This window comes from Thermobia domestica, chromosome 8 (genome assembly GCF_964235325.1).
Source record: "Thermobia domestica chromosome 8, izTheDome1.hap1.1, whole genome shotgun sequence".
In the NCBI taxonomy this organism is placed as follows: Eukaryota; Metazoa; Arthropoda; class Insecta; order Zygentoma; family Lepismatidae; genus Thermobia; species Thermobia domestica.
This window is the reverse complement of record NC_137461.1, coordinates 51,574,917-51,598,274: the sequence shown is the minus strand read 5'-3', so window position 1 is coordinate 51,598,274 and position 23,358 is coordinate 51,574,917. Positions and strand designations below refer to the sequence as shown.

Genomic DNA, 23,358 nt, shown 5'->3' with positions numbered 1-23,358 from the left:
TTCTTGCTGGGCAATGGCTTATTTGCTTTCAAATATCAACAGAGTAATTCGAAAAATTGTTATTTGTTTACAAATAAGCTTTTAACTCACATTTAACACGTGATTGCAACAAAACTAAGTTTTCATTTAGGATAGTTTTGGTTTAGACTATACAAGCACTGTAACATAACTATTCAGTTATGTCTGGTGTAAACAAAAAACGCATTATTTTTCGCACAATGCAACAGTCATTATGTTGTTACAAACTAATAGAGCTTTTAAACATCCTCTGCCTGTTCCTCCACATGTCCTCCTGCCTTTGCTGGTTTCAAGTTGGTGTACTACAGATCATGGTGCACTGATCATATGTAGGGTAGAAGCGATGACGTTTTTGCTGTCAACACCGGTATTGTTCTTTGCTACTGTATTTAACAGCATTTTTAGGTTTATAAAATCTGAGTTGTCCATGTCAACGACTGTAAAGGGATCTTTCACCCTCATTCTGTGACTATTTTTTTTTCAGTCATCGACACAAAAAGGTAGTCTTATTTCCGTGCCTTTTTCTTTATCACATCAAAGTCGCTGTCGCTAGGCATGCACGTATGATCAGGAACAAGAAAAGAATGAATGATTTCATAAAATTTTCCAATATGGACCAAAATGTAATATGAAGTAAAAACCACCATGTTTTTATTTTGCCCACTGCAAGAGTCTGAAAAGAACCACGACCTTCTTTTATTTTCCGTTATTTGCATGCTTAAGAGGACTCTGTACACACGAGACCAAATTTCACAGCCACCATGAGAAGCGGTATTTTCTGACCACATACACATGAATCCTTTGTTAGTGTTGCAAACACGAAAACCAAAGTTATATACCCATAACTGCCTTAGATAAAATAATTTTTCAGTAGGAATTTTAGGAAGCGGCATTGCTTGTAGCAAGTCATACGTAATGACACAATACTCATAAGTAGGATTTTGCAAGTTCTTGGTAACATCTGAAAGCAACTTATATCCTCGTTCTGCTTTAAGCTGATGAAGGCGAACGGAATAAGGAATAAGCTTTCTGTCCCTAAGCTTCCATTCGTCGCACACTGAAAAACAGGCGGCCCTATATCATCACCAGATCGGTTTTCGTAATCTTTTAGGAAAGTCTGTACTGTTCACTGACAGACAACACACTGAGAATAAAGTTTTGTTTGGTTCTTTTTTCCTACTGTAGTAGCTTGTGCAACGAGGAATCTTTTTAGTGTGGCTGATAACAAAATCAGTTTGAGAGTCTGCTTGCTTTTTCATATTACTGTTTTTGCCACGTATGTCCGTATGGGGCAAAATAGGGCTACGCGATTGAAGTGACAGATTGTGCTCTTCATTATTTTCGTCACTTGCGCCTAACGGACTAGGCTCCATTTCCGTAGTCTTCTCTCCAGCTCTTGCAACTGCAACCCTTCTTTTCGAGATTGCAAAAGTGCCCAAAAAGGAGTTTAGGCACAATCCTTCAACTCCGTTTTTCAGATAATACGAAAATGTTTGTGTTCTCCTTGACTTATTCATATCAGTACGTTTGTTTCGGTATGCACGTTTACAGTCATTTTGCTTGATAAGTCTCCACAAAAATGAATTTTGCATATTATAGTCACCTCACATATAAAATCCTATGAAATGGTTATACTTGTCCACGTCCGTCAATGTATGAAACTCACACCAACCTTGTTTGGCTTGAGCATTCTTTATAACAGTTACATCCTCTCTCTTCAAGTGTTTGTTCGATTTATCACTTACATAACTTTCACCACTGTTCCCCAGTCTTTTCACAACATTCCTCTTCCAATCACCACTGTTTCGCAAACGTTGTTTAGGTTTCACTACACAAACATCTTCATTACCGTCAACAGCCGCCACTTTGTGGTTAGACTGCAAACCAAGAGTGTTATAAAATAGAGGATCTGCCCATACAACAAAATCGTGAAGCCATACGTCACAGCTTCGCCACACCTACTCTGCCCACTCCGCGCCACTAAGATCGAAATGTTTCGAGCCAACAATCATGGCGGCAACGAGACTAGCCAATCAAACGTGCCGGATCAGACGATGCTCGGTTGTTTTTTGGCTTCATTGAGTTCATATGTTGAAGATACGTATGGGCAGATCCTCTATTTTATAACATCCTTGCTGCAAACAGTAGTATTTTACTCCTGTGTAGAAGCTCATGCACGAGCAGACTGTAGAACACTACAAAACAGCTGAGACTCCCTTCACTACTGACCGAGTGGCATAGCCTCTTCTCTGTCTCACCGTACGGACGGCGCTTGCAATTCTCTATCTCCAAATGTCTGTAACACGCGAAGCGGATTTGCCACATGTTCAAATGTTCACCGATAGATAGCAGCACTAACAGAAACTGTACCTACATCAAAACTTCAGGTTGTGTGGCATAGCCCCGTCTCACTCTCAGGCACTCAACTGTCTTTTTCGGTGTGGATTCTGGGTTCCAAGAATAAATTACTTGTTATCACCTATTCTTCTATTGAAACCGAAAGATTGGCAAGAAATTCACTACTACTTTTCTGCTTACTACTACACAGGCCCGTATCCACGGAGGCCTAGGGTGGGCCCCCTAAATTTTCACTGCCCCCCCTAAAGTTTTCACGGTAGGCTTGCAAAAGAACTATAATATGGTTGCCCCCCCTACATTTTTGGGCTGGCTACCGCCTGCTACTACACAAACTTGAAACTGATTGAAATGGAAAACCAATTTGATTTTTTAAAAAAAGTACTGACAACAATAACAGCTAATTAAAAAGAAAAAAAATTATTGTGAATAACTTTGCTGAATTCCTTCTCATCAAACGATACAGTAATAATTTAGTGCTCTTTGGTGATGACTAGCATTTCTTTAGCCATCACGGATGATGCAGTTTCCCTTTAAAGAAACCTTTAGAAACTCTGTTCATTGCGTAGTTTAAATAAATTCGACGAAACATCTTTCAGTTAGCTTCATCACAAAAGGAAACAAAATTAATTATATGCATATAGGCGGACCTATTACGGTAATGATTAGATAACTACGGCTTTAGAATTCCACGCAGTATTGCCACCGTTTAACTTGATCAATATTTTCTGCCATGTTTCTTCCTTGTCAATCCTTTTTTAACCAGATTAGTTTAAGAATTTTTATACAGGGTGTTTCAAAACAACACTGACAACGTTTGGGAAATGATTATTGACACAAAGACTCAAAGTATAGACCAACCTGGGTGCACAACTGCCTCCTTTCGGAACTATAGGCTGCCGAAAACATGAAAAAAAATGAACTTTAAAGATCCACAGTTCCAATACAATGGGAACTACCGTAGTCGGGTCAAGACTTCACTTAGGAAATAATATGTGCCCTATCCAAAAATCCATGTTTCAGAATCCTGCGGTACTCACGTAACAATTTTTAAAGAGGGAGTTTGGCTACGGATATATAATTCAAAGTACTCACCTCTATAAAAAAATTGTTGTGTGAGTGCGGCAGGATTATGAAACATTGATATTTGAATAGGATACATTCTAGTTTCTACGATAAGTCCTGACCCGACTACGGTAGGTTCCATAGAATTGGAGCTATGGATACTTTAAAGTTCATTTTTCATGTTTTCGGCATCCTATAACTCCGAAAGGAGGCATTTGTGCACCTAGTTAGGTCTATACTTTTTGTCTTATCATGCTGTCAGGAATTACCTTCCAAACGTTGTTGGTGTAATTCTGAAATACCCTGTATATCCTCCAGATCGACACATCCGCCATTTTGCCCACTATCCGATAGCCATTTACTAACTTTTTTTTTTTTTTTTTTTTTTGTTATTTCGTATAATTGATTTTCAATTCTATTCTAGTTTAGATTCTTGTATTTTGTGATTACTCTTCTCTTAATATTGTTGTTTGTGCTGTATGTGTAGCCTACTCTTTACATTACCGTACATATTTGTTGTAATTTCTTGAAAATAAAAAGACCGTTAAAAATAGTGGCTAGCCCGTTTATCTTTGGTACACGAGGTGCTGGGTTCGATTCCCGGTGGCAGAGCACAAAATTTTATTTCACAATCATTTGGCCTAAAAGATACAATCGCGAAACGTTAAACTAAAAAAAACACTCTTTTTCGTACTTCTACTATATATATATATAGACCCCTATATATATATATATATATAACGGTTTAGTTTTCCATAAAACCCCGTAACTTCCCCCGGCACTACTCCCATCAGAATCTAAAGAATACCTTCAAAGTACAAAAAGATCACTAAAGGTCCAAAGTTGGAGATTGATTTTGCGGAGAGAGGGGGTACAAAAGTTGTTTCATTCCCATTGGCGATATTATATGTCTAAGCCTCTAATGATATTTAGTGCTGCCCACAAGGCGAGACGAAATACGAGAAAGGTCTCCTTCAATAGAAACATATATACTTTTCGACACGAGAAAGATCTCTTTCAATAGAAACAAATATACTTTTCGACACGAGAAAGGTCTCTTTCAATAGAAACAAATATACTTTTCGACACGAGAAAGGTCTCTTTCAATAGAAACAAATATACTTTTCGACACGAGAAAGGTCTCTTTCAATAGAAACAAATATACTTTTCGAGACGAGATACGAGAAAGATCTCTTTCAATAGAAACAAATATACTTTCGACACGAGAAAGGTCTCTTTCAATAGAAACAAATATACTTTTCAACACGAGATACGAGAAAGGTCTCTCTCAATAGAAACAAATACACTTTTCAACACGAGATACGAGAAAGGTCTCTTTCAATAGAAATAAACATACTTTTCGAGACGAAATACGAGAAAGGTCTCTTTCAATAGAAACATATATACTTTTCGAGACGAGATACGAGAAAGGTCTCTTTCAACAGAAACAAATATAACATAAACAAATATACTTTTCGAGACGAGATACCAGAAAGGTCTCTTTCAACAGAAACAAATATACTTTTCGACACGAGATACGAGAAAGGTCTCTTTCAATAGAAACAAATATACTTTTCGAGACGAGATACGAGAAATGTCTCTTTCAACAGAAACAAATATACTTGTCGACACGAGATACGAGAAAGGTCTCTTTCAATAGATACAAATATACTTCTCAAGACAAGACAGCACTTTCACATCTTTTCGAGACGAAACAACCTGAAATATAGTCTCGTGAGCAAGGGTAATGGTATCCTATATACGAAGGAAGATAGAGTCACGTTTGGGCTCCTGAAATGTTAAAAAAGCCATTTCTCCCTCCATACTCTATATGGGGATCAATGTTGAAACTTGTTGATAAGCTAGAGCGTATGCTTCTGGTACGAGGACTTCCTGATGAGATCCCAAGTTAACTGAACTTGTACTGAACAACGTCATTTATGTTCTTTTTTTTATTTTTTTCTCTCATTTACACACATATTTTCATTCTACCAGTTCTTTCACATCCAGAGCCCCAAACTAACTAATTATCTATATGTATGGTCTATAGAACCCGGAGGTTCAATGCTGCGTTTGCAAAAGCTCTCCACTGACTTCTGTCCTTAGCCAACTGGATCTAGTTTCTACTATTTCTGCGAGATTCATCTTAATATTGTCCTTCCATTTACACGTATGTCTTCGTAATGGTCATTTTCCGATTGGATTTCCAGTTAAAACTTTGAAAGCGTTCCTCTCTTCTTCCATTCCGGCTAAATGACCTGCCCACCTGAGCCTCCTAGGGTCGATGACCCTAATCATGTTTGGTAAACGGCATATATTATGCAGTTCCTCGTTATGTCCCTTCCGCTATAATGGTTAGAGCACTCACCTTCGGCCAGGGAGACCCAGGTTTGATTTCTCGTAAAAGCTCATGTGGCTGGGATCCCACGTTAAACTTTAGGTCCATGTCTCATCTAGCGTCAGTGTTGAAAGCGTCGCTAAGCTCCAAAGCAACGAAATTCTTCGTTAACCATTCACTTTCATTAATCACCTATTTCCATTGCAAGTTTTACGTCCCATGTTATGCAGGCTAGGCTAAAGGAGATGGTATTGATGAGAAATGGATGAAATAGTGGAATAAAAAATCCCACGCACACGGTATTTGTATACTACAAAGCTCACTTGGCGCGACCTGGGATCGCACCAAGAACCTCATGCACCAGAGGTGAACTCAACCACTGAGTCACCACGGCCCCCACCTGTTTCCTTTAACTTACAAAGCATAAACTCGAATACCAAACTAAAGCTTTAATTTATTTCAATGAAGTACATAAATATCTTTTATTGCTACTGTAAATAACATTTCTAACACTTGTATTTGATACATCAAATCTTTCTTTTGTTATTCTAAGTACAAATGCACAACAACATTCTGTAATACGAACGGAACAAACATTAAACTTGAACGAAGTAGATTGCAAATTTTAAGAGAATCTGTTCTCTCCTGGAAAGGTTCTTGATTTCATTCTTTTTACTTTCCTTGGATACAGCAGACACGTGTTTTCTTTTCTTTTACTTGAGGAGACGAAGAAAGGAAATGTTGAATGGAAAGAACATTCCATTAGCTCAATAAAGAAAAGCCGTAGGATTTCATGTAAATAAGACCTTTTCGAAGAAACTGATTGTAAATTTTTGATATATATACAGTATATATATATATATATATATATATATATATATATATATATATATATATATATATATATATATATATATATATATATATATATATATATATATATATAAGGGTGTTCAGAGGTATATATATATAAAAAGAATCTTAATGCAGATAGAATGTGTCTAGAAAAGTAACTAACAACTGGAGATTTCGATAAAAATTTGCTCGTAAATCAAGTTCTTTTAATAAAGTTTTTTTTTATTTTATTTTAAGTAACATTACTGATATTACTCGTTCTCATAATTCTTTTAAAAGTGTCGTCTCGTCTCGAAATAATTTCTCGTCTCATTTTGTGAATTCAGGTACGAAAATGTTTGTCCTGTTTTTTTTCCCCATTAATATCATCTAGAAGTTATCAGAAACCTTTCACATCACGAGAGGTCTACGGAAGATGTGAAATAACAGCAATTAAACTATATTTATTAATTGAGTATATTGTGTAATGACTTTCGTATCTTTAAATGTTGATACATAAGTATGTTGTTCATTATGTTTGTAGAATTACTTTATCAATTTATAATTCTTATATTATGAATCATGAAGCATGAAAACAGTGTCACTGAGATCTAAGACTTAAGGTGAAGTAGTGTTCCAAAAGAGACTCGGCAACAATTTTAGTCTCGTCTCGGAAAAGAGACGACAATTGTCATGATTTTAGTCTCGTCTCGAGTTTTCTGAGACGAGATGAGAACTTTGTCGAGTTTCGTGACCGACGTTAAATATTGCGCCAAATATGAGACAGATTGCTCTCATTTAGCAGAACAAAATGATTTGCGTGAGTGTTAATCCCTATGCGTACTTTCCGGGAGGGGCAGATCCAGGGGGCGATCGCCCCCTCAGAAGAGGAAACTTTCTTAAATAAAACCCATCCCAAAGATTGGAGTCCTTGATAGTAGCAGTATGACAACCTACCGCCCCCCAAAAGTCGGTCCTGGATCCGCCCCTGCTTTCTGGAAAAATCGAGAACAACATTCTGTTAAAAAAAAAAAAACTAAAAATAGAAATTGCACGATAACCACACTACCTATTGTGATGAAATTAATATTGAATTATAATCGTATCAAGCATTTCAGTATGGCATTTCCAAGACGACAGAACAAAATACGGTTAATGAGATACAGATTAACAGGGTTCGCAAAAAAACATGTTTTTTATTGAAAAAAACAAAAACCTGTTTTTTCTGGTTTAATCTTTTTTTGTTTGTTTGTTTGTTTAAACCAGGTTTCCTTGGTTTAAATAATTTGCTCTATGTACTTATATCACATATGGACAGACATAATTTCACTTCGCCTTGGTGTTATTATGCAACAACCGGGTTATGCTGGAAGGGGTCACGTAAGCGGAATCCAAACCGCTTCTCGGGTTACATCCGAGAGGAATTGTTCTCCATTTGAACATGAAGCGGAACTAATTGGCCACAAATGCGATACGTCTGCCCACTCACTGACGAAGGACTCCTGATAAAATACGTTGTACTGATCTTGTAACAGATACTTGTTAAAACATACTTGTTAATACAGTATAATTGTCAGGAGTCATTTCAGAAGGACAAAAAGATAAACAGTTGCACAAGTGAAACCATTATACAGAATTACATACGGACAATCTCAAAATACTGCAGAGTACAGAAGAACTAATTTAGTCCAAGTGAGTTCACTACGACTTTTATTAGTCCAAGTTAAGGAAATACGACGACTTAATTTGCATATCAGTAAGAAAAGTGAATAAAGATACGAATTATTTGAGTTCACTTTGGCTCTGAACCATTTATACACAAATAGATACCAAAGATACTTATGATTTCGAAAAATGCCTCTCGTGGGGTCTGTATGACCGCCCTCCCCAAAAGGGTATGACGACATTTCGATGTATTTTATCAATTGTAAACAGTATTAAAACGAAATAATATTTAGAATTTTTCTTTGATTACAATAGCATAACAATAATAAGAAACTATTTTTTTTTTTTTTTAAATCACACAAGAAACGTTCATAAACTTATAAAATAAACAAAAGTTGCTTTTACAGTATAAGCTCTTTGAGTGGTGAATGGGGAATTTAGGTCTGAATATAATATGAATAATATACGGAAGTGAAACGTGATAACCCACAAATGTGTGTTCATTAAGACTTTATGAATACTTACACTTTTACGAACATGTTTCGTATTTTGATTTAAGCCAGTGTGTTTGTGTGTGGGTGGGTGGGTGTGTTAAAAAAAAACAGCTGATTTAAACCAAGCAAGCCTGGAGATTAACAATATGATTCAGACTTAAATAATGTATGTGTTTTAAGAATTGATAGATGACATTGACGTTAACAAAATAACAATATTTGAGTATGCGTAGTTTTTGAGAAAATAGATAATTTTTTATGGTGTTAAAAATTGTCGTTCATTATCCATGTTAACTGATAGTCTTTATTCTGACGTAGCAGATTGTATATAATTATTTATGTACTGTATATTTATAAAATTGAATCTGAAGAACCATAATTTGATCATTTTTTCTTACTGTTCCCCTACCAGCAATGAAACGAGGGACCCGTGCAAGGGCGCCGTTTTCTCTGTAAATTTGGAGGGGGGGGGCTCATTCAGATGCAGAAGGCATATATGAGGATTTTAAGACAAATTATGTATTCAAATTATGTCAAATATTGTATATTCATAAATACAATGCGGGAACCCACATGAGCTTTGGGGGGCTCCCCGGAATTGGCGCCCTTGGACCCGTGCCGCAAAGACATGCAACTTAGTCACCTGTCCAGCGAGGAATGACATATAATTATTCGTGTATTAGAAATACAGATTTACCATACCCTGTTGAGAATGAGGATATAAAACATCTTTCGTATTTTTACCAAAACACTAATAATACTTTGAGCTGAAGTCATTTTTATTTTCAATCTTGCCTTTAAAATAAATAGCATTGCTATAAATAGTGGTTGTTACAACCTGAAAGATCATCCTATCCATACAAGTCCTCTCTTTGTTTCTATATGTCTTTATAGTCACCCTGTACTAATTAAGCTATTTAGTTCACTTTGTGTGGGTTCTGTTAACATACTCTTCTCTTTTCCCTCTTCCAACATCCTCTGTGGCTCTACTCTACTCATATAGGGAAAAGGTCAACCTCGCTCTGCACTAGAAACATAGGAGATCTTATTACGTAGTAGTTCTCATCAACATTTTCAGTACCAAAAGGAAAAAAAGAATATTCGTAACCATTCATTAGCAGAATAATGTGAAACTAAAAGCAAAAGAAAAAATGGTGTTGCATTTTTCTTCGCAAACAATGTATGTAGGGATATATACATACTGTACATTCATTACTGAAATGACAAATGACAATGTAAGTATTAATTATAGTTTTTTAAATTACAAAATGTAAAGTATATATACATATACGAGGGATACTGGGTAAGTTTCTACAAACTACTCAATGATGTAACTAACGGGGGGCAAACGGGACTTGTGCCCCGGGAGGGGCCGCGGTGGCTCAGTGGTAGAGCATTCACCTCTTGTGCTTGGGGTCCCGGGTTCGATCCCAGCCCCCGCCAAGTGAACTTTGGTGGACAAACGCTGTTTGCGTTGGTTTTCTCGGCATTCTCCCGTTTCCTCCCACTTTCTTCATTCCACCATTTCATTCATTACTCATCATCATCGTGTCCTTTAGCCTAACCGGCATAACCGTGGGACGTAAAACTCAAAGATTTCATTTCATTTCATTTTTGTGCCCCGGGCGCTGGATTGGGGGCGCAAAACTGAGCAAATATTTATTTTCACTATAAAGTAAGGAGAGTATTTTTAACAAACTGAAGATTAAAAAAAAAATACCTCAGAAACTTAACAAAATAACAACGATTCACCAAACTTAGCATCATATGCATAGAGCGCAAGTTAGCTTTAAAGCTATCTTTTGAAGACATCGTAAAAAAAAACCTTTGCAGACAAAGGAGCATGCAAAGTTAAATTTTAATTCCAGTTTTTTTGTGTTTTCATTTAACTAGCATCGATTTTAGAGATTTGCAAAATGTCCGAGTATAATACTCGAGACAATAGCTTGACTGTTTGTCATAATTAAATATTATATTCTAAAGCAACCGACTGTTGGTTCATTCTATACATAAGCACATCCAGATATAATTTCAAAAACATTGTGATTTGCAGTTATTATTATAAGACTATAAGAATACGTCAAGCATTGCTACTCTCAGATCATTTGGCAACGAAATACTGATTAGTTTGGTGTTTTATCTTGTACTAAAAATTAAATTATGTACTGAAATTTTGTCTATCATTCATTCAGCATTTTCAAAGTGCTTCCATCTTCTAAAGCTATGGTTGTAACATGTCAGGAAGAAGTAAGCGATCATTTGGTTGGTAGCGTTCCTCGAACGAACAACTTTTATTGGTTGTGGGACGTTTTGAAACAACCAAATCGTGGTTTGCTGTTTAATTTCGTGTTCGTGTGAATATATATCGAATTTTCGTCCCTCATACTGATATAGTACAGCAAATTTGATAAACCATGCAAAATTCTACGTATTCCTTACATATCAACGTTCAAGAGTACCAAAATCTTACGGTATGTTGTATGCTAATCTCTCTTTATCGTTTCATACACAGTATCAACATTACTGGCAACAACAGACATCGATAGACGACCTTCATGAAATTCATAATTGAGAAAAATGCAATCACGCTGGAGTTTAGAAAACCAGTTGTACACAATCCTACTGAATAGTGCTTCATTCCCAAAATTAAATGAAATCGTTCGGTGCATCGTTTTGCTTTCAGTAAAGAGATAAGGACAGTTATGGAATGTGTTCTTCGGACTGGCAATCGTTTCTGGCCCAATCATACTGTTTTTCTGCTCTCGTATGGATGTTCTCACATATTAAATCCGGAAGTGGTAGGTTTTTACAGTTTCTGGCTTTTAGTATGGATGGAGACGGTTTTTAATGCGCTAAATCCATACCAGGCGTCGTTAGAGGCGGCTTGGGTGAGGCATATAATACTCAATAATTTTCTAGGTGAACCTAGAATTTCATTTCGGGGGTTCATTTTTTTTCAAAACGCATTGTTTTCTTAGAATATTGTTTCTCTTATATAAAAATTCAATATTTTGAATATCTTTTTCGTATTTCGAGGGGAGGGGTATATGAAGCCTATATGTCCCAACCCCTGTGTACTTGTATACTTATGAATGACTTTTTTGCACTACATGAGTTACGACAAATAGTTAAATTTATTTTACCAAATTAGACCAAACTGAACCAAAATGTAAAGTTAAAAAAAAAAATGCGCATTTGAAATGTAGCATATGTCCCCGCAATATTTAAAACCTACGGACTCCACTGCTCGCCTCCTCTTACCGCTGTTTCTCTCGTATATGTCGACAGGCAGTCGGACGCATAAAATAGTTCTGTCAGGCTTTTTATACTTATTCACAGCATACGTCGGATGTCTAAAAATTCGACATTTATAATCTAAACGAAAAATACTTAAACGTAATATTTAGCTCAACATCACGCTGTTACGTCTGTAAGCTCCAGAACTCCTTCGTGACTATATGGAAAGTGTAGGCGCCCTCACTACGAGAAACCCGGATTGGATTCTCTGTGGAAACTTATCTGACTCGGATCCCAAGTTAAGTTGTAAAGTCCAAGTCACATATAGCCCCGGTGCTGAAAGGGACGCTAAACTAGAAATAACCAATAACCAAACAGACTGTAGGCTCCACGAGACAAACTTAAGACAATGCAATATTTAACAAGCTTAACGCTCTTCTGTATGAGGCTTAACACACCATTAACCATTATGCAGATTCGATTAATGTTTGTGCATTAATATTTATGTAACCGCAAGTTAGTTAATGGTCAAACTAAAAGAAAGAAAAATAACTGAATGTTAGCAGCTAAATGTTAAATATATGGAAGTTCGTCGGGATCATAATACTGAAATTATGGATTCGTTATAAAATATCAAATAATATTTTCGACAAAGTGGATAGTATCAGATATCTAGGATCAATATTAACAGACCAAAACCATATACACGAAGAAATTAAATACCGACTAAAAGCAAGGAATTCGTATTATTCAGTTCAAAATTTTTTGTCGTCGCAAATTCTGTCGAGGAATTTGAGCTTAAAATATATAAAACGATAATCATGCTTTTTGTCGTGTATGGATATGAAACATGGTCGCTTACTCTGAGGGAAGAACGTAGAGAGAGTATTTCAGAACAAGATAATGAGAGGAATATCCGGACCCAAGAGGAATGGGAATAGCGGAAACTTCATAACGAGGAATTGCATAATTTATATCGTTAGGGTCATCAAATTTAAGAGGGTCAGGTGGGCAGGTCATGTAGCCAGAATGGAAGAAAGTAGGAACGTTTTCTAAATTTTAACTGGAAGCCAAGTTGGAAAACGAGTATTAAGAAGACTTAGGCGCAGATGGAAGGACAATATTATGGTGAATCTCGCAGAAATAGGAATACGAAGTAGAGCCTAGATCTAGTTGGCCAAGGACAGAAACAGGCCCTATCCACGGGTGGTCTAGGGGGGCCGCCCCCTCTAAATATTCACTATTCACTGGCCCCCCTAAAATTTCCACGGTAGGCTTGAAATGTACTATAATGTGGTGATGAACTATAGTACGGTTGGATCGGGTTCCCCTTAACTTCTACCGGACCCCTCCTACATTTTTGGGCTGGCTACGGGCCTGGACAGAAATGAATGGAAAGCTTCTACCATAAAGTTAAGGTAGCACAACGCGGTTCCATAGACCATAGAGTTAGTTAGTTACATGTCTCTAAATCTCAGTTTGCAAATATCTCAGACAATTAACACATTTTAATAGCCTATATCTTATGAATGTTTTTTTTATTTATTTCCTATAATTACAATTCTTTTTACATAGTTCCACCCAGGGGTAAAAGTGAGGGGGACTCGGGGGAGCGTTGTCCCTCCAGTTTCAAAAAATATCTGTGGCGTCCCTCTCTTTTTTTTAAAAAAAATGGGCTAAGATAGGCACGGGGAATGGCTTGACGTCATGCGTTCCAATACCTTTTCAGATCCACTTTTATCCCTGGTTCCACCGAAATTATATGTCACTTTGTACAATAATATTTTTTTTCTGACTGAAGACGATATAAAGTTAAGGTAGCACAAACTGCGTACATCAAATGAAAAGTTTCAATAGTTGATATGTTTGATATGACGGTATTTTACTCTATATTGTTTGACTTAACCACAGATTTGTTCCTGGGATACAAAATAATGTTTTCAGGGCAACAGGATATTATTTTCTCAATGAATAAGAGATCGGTCGTTTTTACGCTCCAGAACGAAGATTGCGGTTAGTTAAGCAGTTTAACAATTTCCAATTTCGTCTTCTGTATAAAATATTGGTAGAGGATTTAATCTTTTATCAAGTTTCAAATACGAGAATTTTCAGGCAGGGAGTCTGTGAAAGTTCTGGTTCTTAAGTAGTTTAACTTTAAAAAAACTACTTTATATAGTATTTACCCTCTGTCCGTCCGACCGGCCGGGAGACACAATCTCGAGAGTTATTAGCACAGTGGCTCAGTGGTAGAGCGTTCACTTCTGGTGTGCGGGCTACCTGGTTCGATTCCAGCTCGCACCAAGTAGGTTTTGTGGTGGACAAACACAGTGTTCGTGGGTTTCCTCGGGGTTCTTCCGTTTCCTCCTCACTTTATTCATTCCACCATTACATTCCTTTCTCATCGTCACCGTCTCCTTTTCCCTTAGTCGGCATAACTGTGGGACGTAAAACTTAAAGATTTCATTTCATTTCTAGAACTACTTGATGATCAATTTTAGTCAGGATGTAAAAGGTCATAAGTTATAAATCAAGTTCGTTGCTGGGGAGAATATGCAAAACCGGAAGACGAAGACACCAACCATTTCCGCACTTAAGAGTCTTCCCACCGGCGAAATTAAAATACCGCTAATTTTACAGTAATTATGTGATATCTTCAAATAGATGAAAGATAATCGAAAAGTGGAACAAGAGCGCCCTAGACAATAATATTTTACATGAGAAACCGTTATCGCGACTCACTTATCTGCTTTCGATTTCGAGCCATTTTGAAAATCGGCATTTATTTTCGCGTTTCTAAACAGCTGAAAACGGAAAGCCTCTAGGTGACTTGTGATAACGGTACCTCACGCAAAATAATACTGTCTAGGGCGCTCTTGTTCCATATTTCAATTATCTTTTATCTATTTGAAGATATCACATAATTACTGTAAAATTAGCGGTATTTTAATTTCGCCGGGATGGAGACTCTTAACGCTGATCCGTATAGATCAAAAACGCTAACAGATAGCGAGAAACGGTTTCCTGCAGTTAACTCTCGTCTCATTCATTGAGCTACATAAAGCAAAAAACGATAACAAGATAGCGAGAAGTGGTTATGTGGAATCAACTTAGTGTTCTAAAAACCATCTTCTCTCTCAGACCTCAATTTAAACTGGGAGTATCAAAAAATCAAACACTTTCAGTTTTTGATTGTTATAGAGTTGAACGATGATACGTAGCGAAAAGCCGCTTTCCTGCAATCAATTTGACGTCCAAAGAATACATTCTATTTCCACTTTAATCTCCTTGCTACTAGAACCTCGCTAGTGGTATAGAAATCTGCTACCACTTCCGATTTCAATATTGAGAAAAATCACGCCATCCAAATTCAACTCCGTCACGTGACACAGCTACTTGTTTAACACTATAAGAAATCTGAGTGTCTTCCATCGGAGAATATTAATTGACGAATATCTGTGTAATGCACCTAAAAATAAACACTTATTGCATACAAAGTATTCCTAATCCTAATTTCCAATCTATTTTCTACTGGTACAGTTTTGAGTAGAATTGTTATTCTTACTGACACACTTTGCACCGTGGTCTCTTGTGAACGCCTCTGTTCATGATGGAATTCATTGTAATGTAACAGCAATGCCTTGATTGCATATCTAGGGTTAATGTGCATAAAAGTTAAAACCTTTCAAATGATTCGTGAAGTATGAGTAATGACTTCAATTCTATGTATCAGATAGTAGTTGGACGAGCAGTTCCCGGGTCAGAATTAAGAGAATTCACCGAGTGGCCAGTCCATTTCCCGAATCTTACGCCCGTTGATTTTTTTTATCCCTGGTACCATCTTAAAGTTAAGGTTTATTAAAGAGATCTCCCCATCTTTTACAACGGATTACTTAAGCACGCCACTCTACGGACGTTGCAGCGTTAGTGTGTGTGTGTGTGTGTGTGTGTGTCCTTGCAGATTGGCAGAAGCGTCTTGGGTTATTTGTGGCAAACGCGGGCAACACTGAACAGTTGATAATTCCTCAACAAATATTTATAAAATAATTTTAAAAAAATCGCACTCCTGCGTAAAAGCTGCAACTAATTGCATATTCATACGATATGTTACATTCCCCCCGCCATGTTCTCATCTGCAACATTACAGCTAGCTAATCCCAAGGTAGCGGTTTTCATGATGGCTGTCGTGAGACATACTACTTCTAGACCTACCTGGTGAAGTCCAACTCTTATTACTCACATCACATACATCATTGTACTCTACCATGCTGTTTTCAAATGTCTAACCCTATAATAAGGCTCCTCTGATTTTTATATCATCTCTCGAATCCGAAAATGCCACCCAATGGCCTCAGAGACCGTCAACAATGACCTACTATAACTAAGATATGTGTAGTTCTTATAATGATCTCATAATCCCTGACAAAAGAAAGAAAAAAAGTTACGATACAGTATGTCTGAAAATACTAATCTCAACACTTGGGATTCCAGGATAAAAAGGGTATTTTAAAAATTTGAACTTGAAAAATTATCTACAGTAGAACCTCATTCGTCCGCCCTCGGCTGATCCGCCACTCCAGTTGATCAGACAGTGCTGGAGTCGAACCTGTCCCGACTTGTCGGTGACTCACAAGGCCCAAGGTGGTTTACTGCCGTCGCGGCATTGTTGTTTACCGCATATCCGTTTTTGTCGTCCGTCATTTCTTGAATCGTTTCTTTCGTTGTGCGTGTCTTCTGTACTGTACTGTGCAGTTTTCAGTGCTTATTGTATGTTGATTTTTACTATAGAGAATACAGTCATTTTTGACTTCAGAGATTCATTATTTTACTGTAAATCCGCATTTTTCTATATTTTCTGATAATCCGACCTTTTTTTGCGTTTAGGCTTTCCCCAGTCCCAAAGGTGACGGATTAGAGGGATTCTACTCTACCTACATTTTATGGTACTTAAATATCATTTGATTCTTAGTGCATGAGTCTTCGGATGTCTGAAAAAAACAAATTCATAACCTATAATCAAAAACAAACAAACAAAAAAAAAGTTAGCACTGATCTAATAAATAAAACGGTTTAGGGTCGTTTAGGAATCTGAAATTCTTGTTAATGTATTTTATAGAAGGCAAAAGAAGCATAAATATATTTTTATAGGCATCCAAAATAAATTTCGTGCAGATTTACATGTTTCAAGAATGTCCGCTATATTGGTCCGAATGAAATGTTTGTTTTGGCTGTTGCTTGGAGGTCTGTAGTTCTCTGAGTGTAAGGAGTGACCAGCAAAGTTTGCAGCATCGGATTGTCACTTCAGATGAAAAACTGATTTTCTTTGACAACCATAAATGACCACTGGTGTACGCAAGGGGGTGAATTCGGACTTTAAATCCTTTTATCTTTTGTTGGTGTGTGGGGAGTGATCTTTTATGTCTTACACAGGTTATGTCTCTGTAAATGCAAATCGTTACATGAACTCCATGGAATGCACCACAAACTTTTCCGCATGCATCCAGCAATAGTCAACAAACATATTGTCCTGATATTGCATGGCAAAGCTCTCCAACACGTTGATCCCACGACGGTGTAGCCTCTCCATGAGATGTAGTGCAAAACAGTTTCTCAACTGTCGTATTCCCCAGTATCTCTCTTAGTAACTACCGCCTTTTGAGGCATCTTGATCACTTCTTGCGAAGGAAGATCCAAACGAATTTTATGTCTCACGATGATGGCCTTTAGGTTGAAGGAAGAAAATGGATGATTAGCTGAAATCAGTAATTATAAAAAAGATTGCTGAAATGAGATTGTGTGAGTAAACAGAAGAACCCCGAGAAAACCCACGGTGTTTGTGATGGGTTGTGATCGAACTAGGGATCTCTCGCTCCAGAAGTAAGTATTTTACCACTGATCCATTGCACTCCATATACAAGAACTGTGTAAGGTTTATTTAGACAGGAAAATTTCTTTAGGGGATACATCATAGACAATATGGGAATGTCCATTTTTGGTGAGTGGCAATCCACTTTTTTCTCATTCTCTGTTCTTGTTTCCACATTATTCCTTCAATTTGAAAACTGTCAAGACAGAACCGATTTCGTGTGTGTCGTTTCTGTTATTAATTTTTTTCTGATAATACTATTTAGAATACAGAAAAACACACAGTATCGTGCAAAACTTCGGGTGAGAATGTGAGTGACAACACTTAAATATCTGTAGTTTTAATATACTTACCTGTACATAAGTTAGGGACGTTGTTTATTTATTTATTTATTATTTTTTTTTAATTTGGCCAGTGATGAATAAAAGTGTGTGTGTGTGTTTTGTTTGGTATGTTAGGTATTGAAATGGAGACGTTTCATGAAATGACTTGTCTGTTTTATGGTTTTAGTTCTCTCTTCCTGGGTTTGAATTGAGGGTTTGGGATAGGAAAACAATAGTGTTATTTCAGTTTTTGCTAGCTTTAGTGGAAGTGACAACAGTGATCAATGTAAGTAGAGACTCTCATTTTTTCTTTATTACTATCATATATTACTATACTATTGATTTATATATCACAATCATCATCATTATTGTCAACCATTGTCATGCCACTTCTGGATGATATCCACAATCATCAATCCTGGATAATTCTTCTAGAGGTTACTCGATAGTGCTTCTTGATTTCGTCACACTACTTTGTATGGGGACGTTTGCTAGACCTTTGAGGGAAATTTACCCCTTGAACAACCTCGAAATGACGCCCTATAGGAAAGAAGTAGCAATGGATGATATTTCGTCTCCCTTTTTATTCATTTATTTTAGACTTTGTTCGTATTTCTACAACACACAGGAGTCAAAATCAAATCTGAAGGGTAAAATTTGATACATATTCATATATAGACTGTCAGGCGGCAGTGGTTCAGTGGTAGAGCATTCACCTCTGGTGCATGGGGTCCTTGAGTCGATCCCAAAAAGCGCCAAGTGAGCTTTGTGGTGGAAAAACACCATGTGCGTGGGTTTTCCCGGGGTCCTCTCACTTTCTTCATTCTACCATTTCATTCATTTCTCATTATCACTGTCCCTTTTAGCCTAGCCAGCATAAAAGTGGGATGTAAAACACTTCATTTCATTAAGGACTGGCAAAACATGATGACACAGGGTTCTTTGACCCCTTCTTTTCTAAAAGACCCCGCACAATTCTTATGGAAATTAGATTTCAGTGGAATTGCCTGAAACCGTGATATGTTGTAGATATTGTGATCCTCAGAAAAAGTCTCAATGGGCATAACCACCGATTACTGGCCATTTGACCACTACAGGGCCACTTTTTTTGAAAACACCGAAGATAACGTTTCCGTTACCTTCAGCAATTATCGACAGGGGCGGATCCAGGGGGGGGGGCGATCGCCTCCCCAGAAGAGAAAACTTTCTTATTTTATATATATAAATAAAACCCATTCCAAAGTTTGGAGCCCTTAAAAGTAGCAGTATGACAACCCACCGCCCCTTCCCCCATAAGTCGATCCTGGATCCGCCCCTGCAATGCCATTGTCTTCTGCAATTTTTTTTTTAAGTGACCGTGTAGTGGCCAAACGGTCAGTGATTGGTGATTATGTCCATTGAGACTTTTTCTCAGGAACACAAAATCTACAACATATCACGCTTTCAAGATATTCCACCGAAATCCAATTTCCGTAAGGATTCTGCGGAGGCCCCCTTTGTTCCGGCACGCCGACTAGATGCAGGTCTGTGGTAAGCATGAGCCTTAAAAACAGTAAACAGTCGTAAAAGTGTATTAGAATGTATGCTTTTTTTTTTTAATTTTTACTATTAACAAAACGTATGTACGTACATATCTCAATCACAGTAAAAGGATTACATAAATAAACCTGTGTCGACATCAATATTTCCAAATGATAAAAAGAGTTCAAGAAGAAAAAATAATACCGGAGTGATAATAACGTGATCTTTAACATAACTCTTTGACACTTGCAGCTGGGTTTCCTTTAGAGCAGAAGGACAGCATTCGCTTATCTCATTGGTGGCATATAGAGGTTGACAGGAAGTGGATTAAAAACCTAACAACAAGCTGTCTTCGAGTCACACAACTTTAAGATAAAAGAAATCTTTTCCTTTTAAAAAAAATCTGCTTGTCTTATACGCGGCTGCGAACTGGGTTAACTATTGTAACGTAAGCATCAAGGTCACCCACCTTACGGCAAAGTCTGAGCCGCGTTGTGCATGTACTTAAAAGTTGTGTGTGTGTAATAATGTACACTTTTAACATGAAATAAACCGAAAGCGAATAACACACACCTCAAATAACATTCACTTTCACATTATTTTGAAACTCATAAAATAAAATGGACACTTACCAAGCTGGCCGCCCAATGTTGTCATTTTTCCGCGTGGCATTTATGAAAGAAGATCTGTCAGAAAAGAATTTCCAACCAAATACAATCACAAATAAAGAACTTCAAAGAAGATTTATCTTCTTTCTTTTCAGAACCTCTTCTTTTTTTTTTCTTTTTTTAACTCAAAAGATGCTTAATAGTTGTTTTGTCTTCATTGTTTTAGTAGAACGCACAAGGAAAACCTTTTCATTCCCACTATTTAATAACACCAATGTAATTTTGTTTTGACACATTGGACATAAATAAACAAAACAAAACAAAAACCACCACAGATAATAATAATAACAACAACAACACACAAACACAACACAACACGTGGACCGATGCAAACACTGGCGAACGTTATACACGCCCACCGTTACGATGCGAACCGACTGAACTAAACTCTCTCGCTTCGTCGTCGGCGAAACGCGCGGAAAGTTGTTTCTTTTCGCTTTTGTAGAATCAGCGCCTGTAGCAGACGAAAGGCTGGTTGACTCCAGCGCCAACTATCGGCTGTTTATAATATTTTCTCAGCGAGAGAGGATTGGACGAGTTCATTTTACTTGTTTTTTAATAGGGGAGGTAGGTAGGCACTTTTAATAGTTTAAAAAAATGTTCATAAGGATGCAAATTTTTCAATTTTATTTTCTGTGGGGAGAAGGGAGAGAGGAACTTAGATACTAGGCTTCTAATCTATCTTAACAACGGGTTGGTCAACGGGAGAAGAAAAACAGTTCATTATTCTCCGACATAGTGATGAATATACGTATACAGTAATAATGAGAAAATGAGAGAAAACAGTGGCGGACTGGATTGGTGCACCACTACTATTGCAAACGCACAAATGAATTATTAATAAAAAGATAAGAAGTTAGATATTCATAGTTATGATTTCAAAAGATAAATACGAAAGTAAATTCTTTTTTTTTTTTTTTTTTTTTTTTTGCTCCGGGAGAAAAAAAATCCCCTCTTGAGTAAATTTTGAGTTTTTGATTCGAAGTAAATAGACAAATACAAGAAAGCAAAGTTCTCCTTGAAGGGAGCAGATTTACTTTCTTCTGTAAAAAAAAAAAGAAAAAAAGAAAAAAAGAAAAGAAAAGAAAAAAAGAAAAAAGAAAGAAAATAAATTCAACACAACTGGAAAGTGTAAAATGAAAAATGAAATCTTTGAGTTTTACGTCTCACGGTTATGCCGGTTAGGCTAAAGGAGACGATGATAATGAGAAATGAATGAAATGGTGGAATGAAGAAAGTGGGAGGAAACGGGAGAACCCGAGAAAACCCACGCACACGGTGTTTGTCCACCACAAAGCTCACTTGGCGGGGGAACTAGAAAGTGTAGTAATAGGTCCGGTCCGAACAAACTGTTTCTGGAGGGAAAAGCAGATTAATCGTACTAAGAGTTAGCCTAAGCTATATGTTTCTCAATAAGTGTACGATTCTTCCTTTTGTAATCTTTCTCCCCGGATGTCTCACTTGAGAAGCATAACTAGCATAGGCGGCCGAAGGTAGATTCAAGCGGGCCGGCCCCCCTGATTCAGGAAAATGTACTACCATGAGCAAAATAAATGACGCGTCTCTTTATTTTGAAGTTTTTTGAAAATATCTCCGTTTTCTTTACATGTTCGAAATTTCGGAAGGTTTCCCCAGCAGGACAGGTTAATAACAAACCCGTTTTTAATATTTGTGTTAGATATTAGCTTAAAATAAATAAATTAGAAGCAAAAAACATTAAATCGACAGAAATCTCGAGAATTACCAACTCTGCTAAAGTGGGAAATTTTCAAGAACACGAGGGAATTCTGCATTTCAACACGAAGCAGCGACATCTATGTCATTGAGAGAAATGTGGATTAAATCTACAAACTAAACTTTTAACGAATATTTCTAGTATGTCTTATTATATGCATTATCTGCAAACTCCAAATATAGGAATATATACTAAGTATTAACATAAAGATAGAGCAAATAGTGGAAATTATCTATGGAAAAGGACGAATTGGTAGGACGATCGTAATGAAATATCATCTTTACCGGAACAGGCTCAGTTCACGTAAAAAGCAAATAGCTCAGTTAGTTAAAGCAACGAGTCTGTATGCTGAAGGTAGCGGGTTCGATCCCATGGAAATGCCGTTGTCATTTTTATCACTACACTACGGTTATTTTATTTATTTTTTTATGTGGGAAAGAATCAAATTGTAACGTATGTGTAAAACTCATGACGATACCAAAAAAAGAAAAAATGCCGTTGTCGCACTTGCATTAGCGTCCCTAATTTTGTTTGCAAACAGTTTCGTAATTATTTCCCCTGTGCTCACTGCTCACCGTATGCTCGCTGGCGCATAACGAATGTTTCCCAGTAAATGTTAATTCTAATTTGGAGAATTTTATAAAGTTTCACAATATTTCTCACTAGATAGTCTTCTATCTACGTGTTTGGATATTTTGATAACAGATGTCCCTATTAAATGTTTAATTTTCCCTAGATCAGGGCTGTCCAAATGGCGGCCCGCGGGCCGCATGCGGCCCGCCAAACCATTTCCTGCGGCCCACAAAGCTTTCATGATTTACGATTGTTATAACTGATAATATTTTAATTTATATTCATTCATTCATTTAATGTTTCCACTCTTCTTTCGGAATAAGGCATCCATTTAGCGCTTCTATACAACAAAAAGGAGCAGGCATCCAAGACAACACTGGAGTCAGTAATGTAACCGTTGCTGAAAGGGACGATTACTTCAATGAACGAATTTATATTTGATCTAGCTTTTTAAATCAGACCCTTACTTCCTCGAACTTTGCCTAGAAGCCATAGCGCGCAAGAAATACACCACTTCTTGTGATAAACACAATTTAGCATACTTTCCAAGCTGCAATCGTCTGACATTAGATTTTGAAAAGGAAGCGTTTAATTTTTCTGAGTTCTGTAGAAACATCGAGAGTATCATGAATGGATTTAATGCGAGATTCTCAGATTTTGACACATTAA

The 23,358-nt window shown here is 37.0% G+C and overlaps 1 protein-coding gene across 1 annotated transcript in view; it reads right to left on the bottom strand.

The window, feature by feature from the left end:
• LOC145692895 (calcium/calmodulin-dependent protein kinase kinase 1-like) overlaps positions 1–20,828 on the bottom strand; it is a 1,130,736-nt gene extending 1,109,908 nt beyond the window's left edge. The window contains exon 1 of the mRNA XM_081768448.1: positions 20,346–20,828. Coding sequence (XP_081624574.1) covers positions 20,346–20,385 — 40 coding nt within the window. The 5' untranslated portion in view covers positions 20,386–20,828. The remainder of the gene's footprint in view (positions 1–20,345) is intronic.
• Between the last annotated feature and the right edge of the window lie 2,530 nt (positions 20,829–23,358).